This window comes from Desmodus rotundus, chromosome 4 (assembly GCF_022682495.2).
Source record: "Desmodus rotundus isolate HL8 chromosome 4, HLdesRot8A.1, whole genome shotgun sequence".
Lineage (NCBI taxonomy): Eukaryota > Metazoa > Chordata > Mammalia > Chiroptera > Phyllostomidae > Desmodus > Desmodus rotundus.
The window spans coordinates 115,482,365-115,499,684 of NC_071390.1; the positions used below are offsets into that span (position 1 = coordinate 115,482,365).

The window sequence follows — 17,320 nt, forward strand, 5'->3', positions numbered from 1 at the left end:
AACGTTTAGGATGAAGGTAGAGTTGAATCGGAGAGAGATGCATAATTGAGTGAGGTTGCATTTTTATTGCAAAAGACCTAATCATGTTTAAAATCCAATGGGAAAGATACAGGACAGATGAATTTATGATAAAATTGTATATGAAGTTACTGTTAAGCTTAATTCATACATATACAGCTATAAACATCAAATAATTAACATTTCCATCTTTAAAAATTATTTTGCAAACTAAAAACAACACAGTTTAGGCAGTCGATGGATATAAAATTAAAATTATGTGTATTTAAAAGGATTGTCTTCTATTTTGATTAATTTCATGTAATTCTTTTCTTAAATTGAAAAATACCCAATACAGATGATTTGCTGAAAATTAGCTGTATTAAGGGGATATAGAAGCATTTGTCTGAGGCAGATAATTTAAAATTTTATTCAGTCTTGAGGTTATCATGTTTATAGAAGCAGCTAGAGGAAATAGCAAAGGCAGTGTGTATGCGAGAGGAGGGAAGGGGCTATTTAGCTTTAACCTAGAGAAGACTGGCAAATTGCACAGACATCGTTCAGCAATTCATGTGCAAATACCCTTGTCTTAATATAAGAACAGTCATTTCAGACACAGTCACTTGCATATATTTATGGCCTAGTCTGACAGTTTTATTCTTTTTGGACTTCAGACAAGAATGTGAAATTACGTGTGAATTCCCAAAGAATAATTTGGCTTTAAAATTAATATTAAATGTTAGTCTCTTGAAAACGTGCCTCCATTTTTCTCCCAAAGAGCATAAGATCACATTTTTCCTTAGATGTCCATAATAGATATGGGAAGGCTAAAAACTGTGGTGGGAAGCTGCTGGCCAGCTTTGGGTTTCAGTTCACCCCAGGCAACGTAAGCACACTTCCAGACCTGTGGCGGTGACTTGATGTGGGAGAGATGAGCCGATGTTCTGATGTTCTGATATTTTGATCGTATTGATGTTGCTGGCCATCGATTCCTTTTTTTTTTTGTTAAAATTCTGGATCTCACTGGGCTCAGCTGCTTCTCACTCTCATAATATTATGCTTTATCTGTACACTTCGGCATGAAAAGTAAATGGCTCAAAGATTTTGTATTTTTCCTTTAATGTAGCTATGTTTCACAATCTGTTAATCAAATGATTTAGATTTAAAATATCTGTATTTTGTGAGAACACAAAAAGTCCAATTAGAATGTCAAAGGAGATCTTCATTTTAATGCCAAATACCCTAAGGGCAAAACCACCAATGATCTTAGAGAAAGTGCGTAAGCTTTTTGGGCCTCAGCCTTCCCATGAGTAATTGGGCTGGATGGTCCCAAAGCTAGAGAATGTTTCTCCTAGTTAGAATGTAATCATAAATTTTGCCTACGGGTGTCTTCACTCTTAGCTGTTTTTGTCATGTGAAGGTAGAGGGACTATATATGGTGAGGAAAGACATAAAATACATAGTTCATCTTTGGCTCTTATGTCAGAGTGGAAAGCTCTTCCAGCTGAAACCAGCTTCAGCTTGCCGCTGTCACGGCCGGCAAGAAACTCCATCATTGAAAATGCAAGCAATTCCATGATCATTTTTAAAGGAGTATGTGTTGTCCAGATGTTCCGACATTATTCAGTTAATTTATCCATTTGTTTGAACGCAGGTCAGGTGATCACCGCCAGTATTGCAGACATCATTGCAAATTACTCATTCAAGGATATTCTAAGGAGACTGACTCGAGAAAAACAGACGGAAGTGGCTCCAGCTTCCTACGATGACAGTTACTTGGGTGAGGTCCATTGCTCAAGACACTTGTTCCCTCAAAAGACAAACATGTTTAATGTGTGGATATGTTTTACTCCTCAGTTATCTGACACTATTTTGCCTCTTATACAAGTTTTCTTTTTTTTATGCTTCAGTGACACTTATCCTTTAATATTTTTGTCTTTTTCTGCTTTTGAAATGAACTCTCAATTATAAAATATCAAACTATACTAAAAAATGCCAGCCACTGGCACGGCACGGAGAAGGCAACAAATAAGGACAGAGAGCAGCAGCAGGTGGCAAGAGGTGGGAAGTGATTGAAGCAGTGGTTAGCAAACGTTCACAGGAAGCTAAAACTATCCAACAGGCTCTGCCCTACTTTAGCACAGGTTACACTAGTCACTACCTTGGTAGGTGGCCTTGGTGTATTTGGGTTCAGATTCTACATGACAATACAATTTCTTCCAGTTAAAAGAGTTCTTGGCTTGCACCGATCATAGGGTGGCCAGAGGGCACTAGACCAGGCTATTAGTTTTTCAAAATGCTGTTGTAGACTTGATAGAGGTACCGAGAGACTTCAGGAGCTCTACACTTCAGCAACAGTGTATAATCAGCGTTTCCTAGCTGGATACGTAGCTCAGCTAAGATCCAAATGCCATTGGTGAGCTTCAGAGATTGGTACAGCATGTCCTGCACTTCCTTCCACATTTCACTTGGTAATAGTATAAAAACATTGTTTTACAACTTGCTGGAGACAGTGTCAGCATTTCAATGACATTCCTTAATCTGAAACTGAAGTTCATTTTCATTGGGAATATCCTTCCATGTTGCGAGGAAGACCTGGCACTCCATTTTTCCATCTTCTACAAAAAGCACATTGAATGGGATGAGGCAACTGAAGTAGAAGACAGCAATACCATTTTTCACAGCCACCTGCAGATTATTCAGAGGTTCCATCTTCATGACCAGGCCCAAGGTGTTGAGGGGCAGGGAGACATCAGTGCTCTGGTTTGGCATCAGTGGTATGTGGATGGCCAGAGGGAACCAATGCTGGGGATGGCACCTAAGCTACTCTTGTTAAACTGGATCGCAGAGTCTGCCATGGGTTGCAGAGCTTTGTTGGTGGAGATCATTTCCATATAGATGTGCCCCTGACGATGAGTAAGTTTCCGGAAATCTCCAAGCCTTCAGCCTTTGCTGCAGGCAGCCAGACAGCCTCAGGAGCCACATCTCTACCACGCGCCATGCCTCTCCCTGTGGAGAGTTCACACAGATCATTCAGACGACTGCTGACCACAGTGGGAATAGGTGAAGGAGCAAAGGTTGCAGGCACTGATGATGGAGTGAAGGATTGTCCCACTGCTGGACTTCTTCCAATGCCCCCGCCAAGGTCACTGCTGAGCTAGTCCTCCTCCCAAGAGATCCACTGCTCCCACCTGCATGGAGGATACCTGTGGCACACTGACTGGGGGACTGAGGTCAAGGTTTAAAAGTCTCCCAAAAGGTCACCTTGAGAGGGAATAACCTGAGGCTGCTCCAGGTTGGTGGTGGTGGTGGTGCCAACAGGGCTGTCACCAGCATCAGTGCTCCCATGATGTATTGGCAAGTGTTTGCGATGGATTCCATGACTTCCTTCCACAGGAGCATTGGGTGGCTGTGGTATACACAGGCCAATGGATCAATGGGGCAGATTAGCTCATTCAGCAGTTGGCTCAGTAAATTCTGTCCCCACAGAGATCAGCAGCTTCCCAGACAAGACTGCTTCTTTGGCTATGACAGCATCCATTGAGAGAAGCCACCAATAAATATAACCCTTACCTCGAAGGTCAGGATTATCAGAATCCTGTGTTGCCAAACTCAAGACCTGCTGTACCAGCTCCTGTGTTTCTGATGGTTTCTTGAGGAACAGTTTCACTGTGGCAGTAAGCAGAGTGAGCTGCAGCTGGGTGCTTTCAGCCTGAAAACCCTCCAGGAAGCCCTCTCGTACTCATCTGCACTGTCAGTTCATTCAGCATATTCTCCCACCATCCAAATCACAGCTGCTGGAGCATCTGGCTCACCTAGCGAGTCTAAGTTCTCACACAGAGTAGCAATGATACTTCCATGCTTGTTGTGGTGCTTGCGGAAGGTGTCCCTGATGACGATGGCCTCTTGGACCACATAATTTACTTTGGTCTGGATGAGATCAAGCAATGTGCGTACACAACACTCTGCAGACTGCTCCACTTTGATGCCACACTGTGCAATGGCCCGCACAGCTTTGCGGACACAGTCAACACCCGCCTCTGTGGCACATTCCTTCAGTTCGGCCAGAACCTGAGCAACATTGTCTTGGGATGCTGAAGGGATTGTGATGTCCACCTTCTCTAGTGTAATATAGATGAGATCATTATATGTCACAAAGAAGACTTTGATTTCCTGCTTTTAGATTTCAGGCCTTTTCTGAACAATTAGGTTGATGTTCCTCAGGGCGACTTACTGGACCTCTGGCTCCCCAGACGGCAAAGTGACGAGTGGGGGTCAACTGCTTCCGCAGCATGTTGTAGTGGTCGGAGTCCTTGGGTAGCAACTCCAGAAACTTCATTGGCACTTTTACTGCTGAAAGCACCACTGCTGGGTTGGAATGAAATAGCCAGGGAGGCACCCGCTCATGGGTGCTCTGAGCCTCCCCATCATCTTTAGGGTTATAATTGGACAGGTAGTCTGGGATGAAAATCTGGCCCCATTCAGTGCATGCATTCAAGGCGGTCAGCAGCTTATTAATGTTCTGTGGGATCAGACTGAGTAAGTGGCTGTTTGGGTGAGATTCGCTGATTTCAGACAACACTGCTACAGCACTAGCCACCACCACTGGATTTGAATCTGCTATGAGATCCCACAGAGAATCCAGAAATCCCTGATCTTCCACCATTTGGGCATTAATATCGTGGAGTTTTGCCACACAGACCGCTGCTGTTTTTGGAACATGGGGATCTTCATCCTTCAAGCACTTGCGGAGGGGCTCACACAGGTACTCTGCAATCGTGTCTACCCGGATGCACCCCATGGCTCTGACTGCCAAGGCCCGGGTCAGAGATGGGGGTCCTCCCAGTCCTTCACACAGCTGTCGGCAGCCATGATGGCCATGTCTGGTGACTCTTGGCGCAGCTCCTCAGGCAGAGAGACGCAGCTTCTTCAGTTCCAGGTTGTCCGTCAGTCTGCGTACAGTTCACTGCAGTGGGAAAGAGGGAGCTAACATCCTTTCCCATGGTCACAGCAGCAATCACTTTCTTCACAGCCTCCTTTCTCTTTCCTTTCTTTTCATTGTTGAGTTCAGCCTTTAATTCAAAGATTTCTCCTTCTTATTGGTTGTGAAGTACTGTGAGTCGGTCATGGCGTTGGCTCTGTAATGTGTACCGGAGGCGAGGGCGGGGGTGGAGGCAGCAGCCAGAGAGCACGGCCCGAGTGGTGTTGTGATCAAGTTTTCTTTTCTTACTAGCTTCAATGGGCTCTTATCTCTCTTTTCTTTTGACTTAGCCATGATATATACCCTATAGACTTGACAGCTATTTTTTTTTAATAGCTGTCACCTGAGGACATTTTTTTCATTGCCTTTAGAAAGAGAGGAAGAGTGACAGAAAGAGAGAAGCTTCGATTGGTTGCCTTCTCATATGTACCCCTACTGGGAATCAAACCTGCAACTTGGGTGTTTGCCCTGACTGGGAATTGAACCCACAACCCTTTGGTCTATGCAACAAGCTCCAACCAACTGAGCCACACCAGTCAGGGTGACTTGAAGCTATTCTATAGGCTCTGTAGCAACCTCTTGCATATAAAATATTTTGCCACTGGTGGTGGGTACTAAGAGGGGCTGCCCAGTACTACACTCTGGGCAAAATGATGGTGGCCTTTCCAACTTCTAGAGCAACAGCAAGAGACTTTCCAGTTGCTAGAATGTTTGACAGTTCATTATGTTCAAGCCACACAATGTCATTTTACCACTGTTGTTTCCCACCTGTGGTATCCTGATTGGCATTTTGACAGATGGATGCATTTAAAAGGAAAAAGTTATGTTTTGTAATCTCATCACATTTTAGAGCTAAGTGAAATTTGTGGAAAGCCATCATTAAATGAATTAGGAATTAGACCTTGTTGGTGATCAGAAATAGCAAAATCTGAGCACAAGGGGTTCAGAGTATCATGTCTGATCTTGACGAATCAGTGACTTTAAAATGCAGTGGTCGCCATTTGCACTTGAAGGGGGGTTGTGAAGCATTCCTCCTTTAAAAAGTGACCCCAGACTAAGTGTCGCCACACTCAGAAATACGCTTCCAGGAGTTAGACAAAAGCTAAGCTGGCGTGCTTAGCTATATTTTGTCTATAACAAAAAACCTTAAGCTTTTATGTTATACTACTTGTAGAGAGTTCTGTACAAAGCAGTACTATGGTAGTTCTTTCATTTTTCTAGCTATATAGCTAACATATTTGTAAAGCATTCAACATGTCATTTTTTTCTTTAAAACAGGATATTCGGTTGCTGCTGGGGAATTTACAGGAGACACTCAGCAAGGTGAGGGACATTGTTGAATGTAAGTCATTTATAAAACACGGGGAAAGATAAAAATCACCTTAAAAGACCTTTTCCAAATGTAATTTTCTTTGCTACACTAAATGTATGTAAATGGAATCCCAGAATGTATATATTTTGTAGAAAAGCAAGGAAAAAACCCAACCAAAACCAAAACCAAAAACACGTTAGCACAGATTTTTAAGTCTCAAAGAATATCATATGAATGAATACCAATCTTTATGCACTCTAATTAAGCAATAAAAAAATTAGTCCCATAGTCCCATGTTCTGAATAATAAAAATACAGATAATTAAATGATTTATACAAAAGTTATGCTGTTAGTGACATATCAAATGTGAGGAACCAAGATCCCTCATTTTAATTTCTGGGATCTCATATTGACATATTCAAACCAAGCCCCCCGCCCAACAGCAACCCACACCTCCGCATCACTTCCTCTTTCTCTTTGGACACGGCCAAACACACAGTAGCAGAATAAACCAATCTCTGTCCTCATATGGCCCCCGCCTTCTGTCTTCTAGGTTTCAGTCCTCTGACTCTGTATCTACCCTCATCTTCCAGTGGCTAAATGCTGCTTTTTGTTTTGAGGCCACTTTAAAATGTCATCTCCTCTAGAAATCCTTCCTTAGCTTTCTTCTTTAAACCCCTTTATCAGGCTGTGGCTGGTGTGGCTCAGTGGGTTGGATGTCATCCCACAAAGTGAAAGGTCACTGGTTCAATTCTCAGTCTGGGCACAGGCCTGGGTCGTGGGTTCACTCCCTGGAAGGGGTGCGTGAGAGGCAACCTATCGATGTTCGTCTCTCTCATTGATATTTTTCACCCTCTCTTTCACTCTCCCTTCCCATCTCTCTAGAAATAAATAAAATAAAATCTTAAAAAAACCCTCCTATATCATCTAATTTTTCCTTCCACTAAGGCTTTTACCATTTATTCACTCATCACATGTTTCTGAGCACCTACTACATGCCAGGCTATGTGTTAAGTGTTAAGCACACAGAGGTGAACTTAATCCCAGAGTTTGTAGCCGAGGGTGTTAACAGACATGAAACAACAAACACAAAATACCTGATTAAAAATTGTAGCAAGTTAGGGTAAAGTTCAGAACTAATCCTGTTTGGGAAGACTCTGCCCTCATGACCTGGTTGCCTTCCGGAGAATCCATCGTAGTTTTCACCGTATGAGGTTCAGAAGGTGGAAACATTCAGTCCACAGCAGGACCTGTCGTATATACGACAGTAAATGGCGGTGTTTACTTACTAGTAGGATTTATTGAATAACTCCATCAGCAATCCATACTGGCCATTTTCCATCTTGTTTCCTGTGAACATCAACCGCTTTCCACTAATGTGCCTTATAATTCACAAAACATTAAGAGTGAATTAAATATGGCCCTCTTCAGGAATCATCACAGCTCTTTCAGTAGTTTCCTCCTGACAAGACGTACAGAGCGGAAGTTCATGAAGAATGTTTTTGCTATTAGGTAGAGGTTAAATACAGGTATCTTACTTTTTTCTTTAGAAGAACATTTTCTTTTGAATACAAGCTAATTACTAAAGGTCCTCTCTTTCCATCATTTTTTCTACAAGACAGTAAAAGGCAGTCTATCGTGGTGGTTAAAAAGCATGGACTTTGGAGCTAGACCACGCAGGTTTAAACTCTGACTTTGCCACTTAGTAACTCTACGTCCTAGTTACCTAACATCTCAGCGCCTCCATTTCTTTATTCCTAAAATAGGGATGACGGTGATGATAGTATCATCTACATCATAAGACTCTTGAGAGGATTAACGAGTTAATCCTATAAGATTCACAGAATAGCGCAATGCCCGATACATAAAAATACTATTTAAATGTTAGCTGTAATAAGAAAGAATCCCTGGGTTAGGAGCCATCAGAGATAGAACTGAATAACTATCACTTTGTGAAGTCAGATCTCACAGTCACTTAGTGATTTTGCAAAGGAAACTTCAAAATGTGCCAAGTGATTTTTAGACGTGGCATTAAGGCCCTGTTAGAAAGTTCGCCAGGAGAGCATTCAGTTTGGACCCAAGGAAATTAATGATGACATGTGACAGCTTACCATGGGAAAAGACGATAGAAAACCATGGTGGGTTCCCATGGGGTCTCAGAAGTATCTAGTGAATGGATCCAAGTTTTAAGTGAATTACAGGTATCTGAAGTAGAGGCATTATCGGAGGTCATAATCCATTCATCAGACCATTCAAAGTCCAAGGCTGTTCATTATTTACTTAATTAGTCAAGAAGGAGTGAGCATTTTATGCAAAATAGTGAGCAACTTGATGTCCTATAGATGAGAGATTTTTGATACTGGGCCCTTGAACTCTAGGTGGTACATGGATGGACCTCATGGAATTTGAATGCCCAGAAATTATATGCAAAGTTTTATATGTATGTGAATTTTTCTGATGAGAAAATCTATAACTTTCATCTAATGTTCAAATGTGTTCATGACTCAAAAAAGGTTAAGACCCTCCATTCTCATTTTAGAGTGAAACGAGGGGAGCTAATGCCCGAGAAAGTGACCTGGTCCCACTGAATCCTGGGAGAGTCATTTGATGGGATGGACAGAACATTGCTGCCAGTTCTTGAGTTCTGCTACTCACCAACTATGTTTGGTGACCGAACCTTTCTCATGCTCAGTTTCCCAGCCTGCCAAAAATGCATATGAATGACTACCTTTGAGAGGTTAAATTAGAGAATTATTATAAGGAACATGCCACATGGTCTAGTGGGTAGAAGACATTCAATAAATGCTAGCCTCCCTTTGGCTTCTCATTAGTGGGGTTGACATCCACGTCATGTATTTAGAGGCCAGGGATCTCAATTTTTCCTGTGCATGGTGTTGATATTAAGAGACATCTGAAGGTGTTGCCATGAGTTACTGAAATGGTTCTAAGAAAAGTCTCCTATTTTCCCTCCCCTCACTGAATATTTAGGTAGTTGAATGACAGTTCTCCTAACTTGGCTCAGATTCCAATCAATTTATTGTCTTGATAATTTTTAAACAGTTATGAACACTTTAATCAACATTTCATTTGATAACTTCTTAATGTTGTGGCCATATGAGGTCACAGACTCCAAAGTTACTACTGAGTGTGATGATGGATGATGGTTGATTTTTTAAAAACAAAATGCTAAGTGTCTGTTGAGTATGAGAAGTAGTGGTTGCCATATGTCCCAAATGGCATAATCCCCCCAATCTTTCCTGGTTGACAAGCCTGATCCTGGAATCAGTGAACTCCATTTTATCTGCCAGTGATCTGTTTTTAGATGCTGGGGGAATCTACTTCCTACCAAGTAAAGATTATTGAAAACCAAGCAGTATGCTACAGTTCTGATAGCTTTCCTAGCAATGTATCCAGATAGCTTAGTTTTTCTGAACCCCATTTTATTCTTCAAGAACATTATTCTTCAAGAATATTCTTCATAATACCCAAGCCCCACTGACATTACTGCAGTAGTTTCCCAGCTGGCCTCCCTGTGTTCGTCCTTGCCTCCTGTAGTCTTCCCTGAACCCAGCAGCCGAAGTGGCCATTTAGAAACAGAAATCAGATTATGTAACTTCTTTGCTCACAGTGGAGTTCCAACTCATTCAGGCTAAAATCCAAATCTTTACAGTGACCCAAAAACTCTAATCATGAAGCCACTAATGGCTTTGAACTCATCTCCGACTCCTTTACCCCTCACTCCCTTCACTGCAGCCACCACGGCCTTCTTGTTCCTTTGAATATGCCAGATGCCTGTGACCTTGCTCCCTCTGACTAGAACACACTTCTCCCAGAGCTCTATAATATTCACTTCCCCACTTTCTTCAGTCTTTGCTCACGTGTCACCTTCTCTCCAAGTCGTCCCCTGACTACCCTAATACATCACTACAATACATTCCAACTCCAGCACTATCATACCATTGGACTGCTTAGTTTCCTCCACTATACTTACCTGCTTCTAACATACCATTTCACTAACTCTATTTTTTAAAGTGACCAACTCTTCCAACTGGAGTATTAGCTCCACGAGAGGAGGGAATTTTATGTTTCACTGTGTATTCTGTATGTGTGCCTGTAAATATGTGTTGATTAAATGAGTTAATTTACTACTGAAAAGTCCAACATCTAGCCCCAAATGAGTCTTCTCTGACTATTAATGCCAATAGTATAACCACCCATCTTTGCTAACGTTGAGCACAGCAGGTAGTGTTAATGCTGGAATTTGCTTTCTACTTTTAGGGGCAAGAGTAGGAGAAGGGAAATTTAAATGGAAAGGGTCTGTATTCCAGGCCCTTATTTTTTTTAATTAAACTAAATTTGAACCCCACTGAATCAGATAATAGTTTGACTTATAGAAATGGCAGCTGGAACGATCTTTGATAATCAGAGATTCTACCTCCCACTGATTGCAGAAGTCTCGGAAAAAAAAAAAAAAAGGTTCAATGACTCGTCCCAGGTATATGACAGCACAAAGGACCCAAAACACTACTTTGTGAATCTGGAGCCAGCTCTCTGTGCCTTGGAATGCCTGCCCCCTTCCCATAGTCATTTCCTGTATCTCTGTCATTGAAACTTCCTTTCTCGGCTGCCAGGTTGCCCCCCACTTCTTCTGCCAACAAACAGTTTCAGGGGGCAGACTCATATCATCTGTGATATGTGCCCTTTTCTTAGATAACCAAAATTATTTTACCATTTTAGTGTAACAGGAGCTGTTAACTGTTTACACCAGCACAAAAGATGTCACCACAGTGAAAGCTGGAGAGATGAGGGAAACAGGTTTAACACATAAATCACACGCAGAGCTGAGAAGCCAGGCTCGTGGTCCAGAGGCAGAAACACATGGAGCCTGGTGATGGAGACTGGTTACTCTCACAGTACAACGTCGGGTCTTCTGTTTTCTATTGTCTGCAGCAGAAGCAAAATCCAATGCATAGAAAACCATGACTTCAAACTTGCTGCTCTCTGCACGATGTACTTATTTAAGAAATACTGTCTTTAACTGAGTTGTTGTATAGCTGTAAAAATAAATTATATGTGAAATTCACCTTCTAAATTACTGTTTTTATCACCAGAACTGGTTGCTGGAGTTCCAAGAGGAGCACAGAATTTTGGATATGTGAGTACTAAGGATACATTACAGAATATTTGCTTATGTATACAACTTTTAAATCTTTTTAAATGCCCTTTCATAGCAAGCCCCACTGATTCATGCTTGTTTTGTTTCTAAAAAGGTGGACAGATCTTTCTTTCTTTTGGATCTGTGCGCAGAATCAGCTATATAACTGGTGGGACCCAGTGCAAGAGAACGCAGGGCCACTTGTTCAAAATTATTAAGAATTTCAGGACATGGAAGCTGGGCATGAAAGCAAGGTCGGGGCCCATCTGACCTTGGGTCCCTGTGTGACTGAGCAGGTCACACACCCATGGAGCCTGCCTGATCCTTGTGTGTAATCTGGGGATAGCTGCAGAGGACCCTATTGTTGGTGTGATCAACATTTCAATGTCTCATGTAGTAGAAAAATAAAATCAATTGTTATTCACTAGGGCATTCGTTTTCTTAGGGCTGCCATCGCAAATGACCACGAACTGGGTGGCTTAAAACAACATAAATTTACTCTCTCAAGAGGCCTGAAATTAAGGTGTCTGCAGGGCCACACTTCCTCCCATGCATCTAGGGGAGAATTCTTGTCTCTTGAGCTTCAGGTGGCTCCCGCCTCTCCTTGGCAAGTGGCGGCTTAACTCCCATCTCTGTTTCAGCCTTCACGTGGTTTTCTCCCATCTGTGTCATGTGCGCCCACTCCTTTTCATGTAAGGACACCGGTCATTAGTTACAGGGCCTGCCCCAAATCCAGGAGGATTTTGTCTCGAGATCCTTAACTTACTTTATCTGCAAAGTCCCTACTTCCAAATAGCAGCATGGATTTTGGGGGAATGCTATTCAAATCCATTGTAACTGGTTACTACAAAATTAGGAAAAGGAAATAAATAGATCTTATAAGAAGAAAGACTTTTTAAATGAAAATACTTTAAATAATGTTTATTTTAAAAAAGCCTAGTAAACTTGTAATATTTATAGATTTGGGGTGGGCTGAATAGAATTACAAGGAATAATTTTACTACATGAATATCGTCCTAAAATTTCATTTTTTGCAAAGAAGCATAATCTCCAATTTCTCATAATAGCATGAATCTATACAAAAATCGTAATTAGATCAATTCACCAACCATCAGATTAATTGCTCTCAAGAAATATTCAAAAGAAGCAAAATTTGAATTCAAATCTTATTTCTCCACTTCAGAGTAATAACCATGCATTTTGTCTGAAAGGACCCCTAGACTTAACCATAAACAAAAAGTTCAGTGGGGTTTTTTAAAGATCATTCTTATGGGCTACACTTTTATTTTATCTATAGCTAATCATTTATCCCTCTTCTCCAAAATTTAAAAATGATTTAAGTTGTAATTAATTTTTTTTTCTCTAATTCTATTTCAAATGATGTAACCTATCTAATTTCTATGATTTCAGGTTTCAATCATTAACTCTACAGATATGACATCTATTCAGAATTTCACTGGTGAACAGGTGAGGCCATTTTAATATTAAATAATGTCACTTGGTACTAATAGCATGTAGTAATTTTTATACCATTTATTCTTTTATAAGGTAAATATTTACTGAGCACCTACTATGTTCTGGAAGCTGTCCTAGGCACTGGGAATACAGCCACACGTCCGACAGACGAGAGCCCAGCTCTCGTGCAGCAGTGTGGGGGAGGCAGGTGGAGGGGGGTGGGGGCAGGGGGCGACAGTTAATTAACAAACAGATAAATGTCCATGATAATTTCAGATTGTGATAAATTATATAAAGACAGATTATGATCCTTAAAAGCCAAAATGCTGCTGGGATTTGAGAGCAATCCTGTTCTATTGCAGCCTTGTATGTAGTGCCTGGCAGTGAGTCCTGGGCACCCGCCTTCCATCTGAGAAGACACGGGCTTCTCATATGTCCCCCTGTACTGGGCAGAGTCGGTGATCCTGGGTTCTGCCTCCCCTTCTCACTGTGACTGGAGCCCTCCCCTCGTCCCAAAGTTATAAGGAGGTTAAAAAGCTATCTGGCTCTGCTCCCTTCCTCACAGGGAGCAAGTGCTCCTGGCCACTCACTGGCTAAGGTCTTATTAAGCGTGGCCTAATGGCCTGAAAACAGGCTGCTGTCATTCTCCTGAGGTAAGATGCCCCGCGGCCACACTTCATCCAACATCCTGCATTTTCCTGGGTCTTGGGACCTGGTGAAAGTTGCCACATTTCTTTAAAACAGTGAATGTGGTGCTGCCATCTAAGGCAGCCAGTCATAGTTGCACTAGTTTCTCTGGGCTTCCAATAGTCTCTCCCAACTCTGCCAGCCCAGGTTACTAAGTGTCTAGCCAGACTCACATTTGAATCTGGCCAAGTCACATCTTGGCCTTCTGTATTATGGTATAAAATGCTGAAATGCTCACCTTTTAGCTGGAGAATTGGAATAATATATTTGTCACGCAGTTACGATTAGTAGAGTTTTTCAATGAACACGGAGCATTTGTGACATTCCCCTTCCCCCCAAATCGGGGCTTTAGTCTCTCCATTACTCTGCGGTTTTCAACAAAGCATTTAACAACGTCTGTCAAGACACCCATGAGGTGCACATGGAGAAATAATGCTGGGATGATAGAGAAGTTGGCTGGATTTATGAATTTTGAACAATCCCACGTGGTTTAATGAAATCTGGCAAGGTTTCTCCTTTGCCCATATTTTTTTTACAGTTTACATTTGTTTTACATTAGAAGCTCCTTAAATGTTGTTAAATTTGGCTTTTCTAAAACTTCTCGTCCTTAACATTACCTAGTTTTACACTCTTGAGGCTGAGAACTTACTACATAAATTATGATATTCCGCTGGGTGAAGGGCACACAACGCCAACCAGGAATAAACATGTTACTGTAAACGTTTGGAATAGAGAAAAGAGGGGGGAGAATAGAATTCTTGTGTTCACTCCTGTATTCATTCCCTTTGCGGAAAGGACCTGGCACTGGCACCTACTTTGAGTTAGGGGAGCCCTGGTCAGGCAGTGCAGGTGGAAGAATGAACCACACACACCACCACCTTCGCCTTGTGCGGAGCACACTCTGAGTGGGCTGAGTGCTGATTAAATCAGTAGGCGATATGATGCTAAGTCAGCTAAAGCAGTGGATGGCAGAATATGGAAACAAAACAAAATCCTGACAAGCTGAAACTATGGGCCAAGTCTGAAAAGATTACAAATCTCGAAAGCATAGGTTGGAAAGGAAAAACTTAAGAGCTAGAATGGGGATAGATTATGGCACACTAGTTACACTCAGAAAAGACTTAGGAACCTTACTTGACAATAAACACAGTATGAATTGATACTAAGATGCAATTTCCCCCAAATTAAATCCCTTGTTACTCTTCAATGCTATAAAGAGCCCCAAGCACAGAGTGTAAATACTACTCAGGAGGAGTGTTGGTGTGCTCATGGCGTATCCGCTTTTGTGTGCTATCCCATGTCGGGTCTCCGAGAAGAAGGGGCCGGGATGTACAGCAGCTGAAAATATTTCCATTGGGCATCGCATATAGCAGTGGAATTAAATTTATTCTGTGAGGCTCAAGACTGCAGAACTAGGTAGGATTAAGGACTAGAAGTTAGAGAAAGGCCAATTTTAGTAAAGAACATTCTAATAATTGAGTCCATAAATTGAATGGGCTGATTGTTGAACATTTTCCGAGGCTGTCCAAGTGGCTGTCGGGGGGATTGGGGGAGAATTATGCATTGGGTCAGGGGTTAGACTAAATGACTCCAAGACTGCCCACGTCCAACAGTCTATGGAGTGAAATGCAGGAATTGCTGCAATGAGATTACTCTTCCAGGGATCGAGACATGACTATAGAAATGCTTTCTGAATGTAAAATACGTCCTCTCGTGGTTCTCCTTTGCAGATGGCATCTTATTTTGGATATACGGTTGCAATATCAGATGTTAACAATGATGGGTAAGCTAATAAGAACTTCTTCACTCTCCGTGTATTATACTCATCCATGAAAATGTTATATTTTTCCCTTAATGAAATACATTCTTCCAAATCTCCTTGACAAGATAGAGGCTCTCTTGTTTTAACTCTTTTTTTTATTTTTTGCTTCAGGGCAAGAGGATGTATCTTGTAAAGAATTCTTTGTCATCCTAGTTTATGCTTGAGATTTTCCACATCTGCTACTTCTAGAAAAGAACTATTTTATTTAGTTTTATCTTTAATGAATTGACTAGTCCTTGACCACTCAAAATCCATAGCCATTGAAGAGTTTGCTCATGTCTTTTCACCCTTTAGCAAGTTATACATTCATAAAGCATTTTTACATAGAATATTTTTCTCTTTTTTTAAAAAATATTTTTTCTCTGGGCATTGCTTTAACTGACAGACTAGTAACACAATGGAGGAGATGAAATAATCATGTTATTTTTTTCAGATTATGGTAGTAAATTACAGTTGAGCTTGGACCAAACAACATGATAAATTACATTTGTGTATAAGTTATTACTTCCAAAATAATTATTAAGCATCTCTTTGGTTCAGTAAAAGCACCTGTCATAAAAAACAAATGATCAAGCAAGAAAATCAATAAATTCAGATGAACATCATGATTATCCATCCAATTAATCTTGTTGGAGCACCTACTACGTGCCAGGCATTGTCCTCCGTGCCCAGAATATAGCAGTGAATGGTGCTCACATTTCTGTAGAAAGCAGATATTTGAAGAATATGACTGTGTTCCAGGATCTGGCCTAGACTCATCATTGACAGACATTAGCTGTGACCTTTGTATAGCTAGAAATGTTCTTTATACATTACGTGGAGGCTTATGATCAGAGATGTATTTAATAACTTTTGTGCCTTTTGGAAAATATCTTTTCATTATGCTTTCATTGAACATACATTTCTCGGGCATCTACCGTACACTGGCACTGTTCTACCTGCTGGGCCATAGCAGAGAACAAAATCGAAACCCCTACCTCATCAAGTCTATACAAGAGTTGGGGGGTGTGGAAGCCAATGGCAAAAAATAAACAAGTCAAGTAAGCGTGTGTTAGATCACCATGAACACTATATAGGAAGTAAATAGAAGGGCTGAAAGCAACCAAGATGTCCTTCCATAGGCGAATGTATGAATAAACTGTGATACACCCAGGCAATGGGATATTATTTAACGCTAAAAAGAAATGAGCTGTCAAGTCATGCAAACACATGGAGGGAACTTAAATGAGTGTTATGACGTGGAAAAGGTCAATCTGGAAGTCTGCTTAGTAAATGGCTCCAACTGTATGACAATCGGAAAAGGCAGAACTATGAGAGGGTAATGAACAGGGTTGGGGGTTACCAGGAACCAGCAGGGAACGGAGGGATGACCAGTGGAGCACAGGGTTTGGGGCAGTGAATCTGCTCTGTGTGATAACTACACGGGTGGATCCCTGTCATCACACAGTTGTCAGGACTTACAGAATGCCCAGCACCAAGAGTGAGCCCTACTGTCCACTATGGACTTGGGCGCTTGTGGTGTGTCAGTGTAGGTTCATCGACTGTGACATGCCCCTCCCTGGTGGGGATGGAGATAAAGGGGCAGCTGTGCCTTCGGGGTGGAGAGGGGATGTATGGAAACTCTCTGTATGTTCTACTCAATTTTGCGAACCTAAAACTGCTCTAAAAAATAGTCTATTAATTACACTTATAAAAACAAAAACAAGGGCATAGGGAATATTGGGAGGGATGTGATTTTAAATCAGGTGTATAGGGAAAGCCTGGGTGTTAAGGTTACAGCTGAGGAAAGACCTGAAGGGGGTAAGGGGGCAAGCGTGATGATTTTGGGGGAAGAGTGTTCAAATTCCTGGAGGCGGGACCTCAAAGATGAGGGAGAGGGAAAGGCAGGGGGGTGGGCGGCAGGGCGGGAAG

General features: G+C 41.7%; 1 protein-coding gene and 1 pseudogene across 1 annotated transcript in view; one reads left to right on the plus strand and one right to left on the minus strand.

Annotated features, from left to right (window-relative positions):
* Positions 1–17,320, plus strand: part of ITGA8 (integrin subunit alpha 8) — a 176,908-nt gene that overhangs the window by 37,205 nt on the left and 122,383 nt on the right. Inside the window, exons 7-11 of the mRNA XM_024578009.3 lie at positions 1,652–1,777; positions 6,257–6,301; positions 11,402–11,445; positions 12,856–12,912; positions 15,318–15,370. Coding sequence (XP_024433777.1) covers positions 1,652–1,777; positions 6,257–6,301; positions 11,402–11,445; positions 12,856–12,912; positions 15,318–15,370 — 325 coding nt within the window. The remainder of the gene's footprint in view (positions 1–1,651; positions 1,778–6,256; positions 6,302–11,401; positions 11,446–12,855; positions 12,913–15,317; positions 15,371–17,320) is intronic.
* LOC112320543 (AP-1 complex subunit beta-1 pseudogene) lies at positions 2,281–5,125 on the minus strand (annotated as a pseudogene).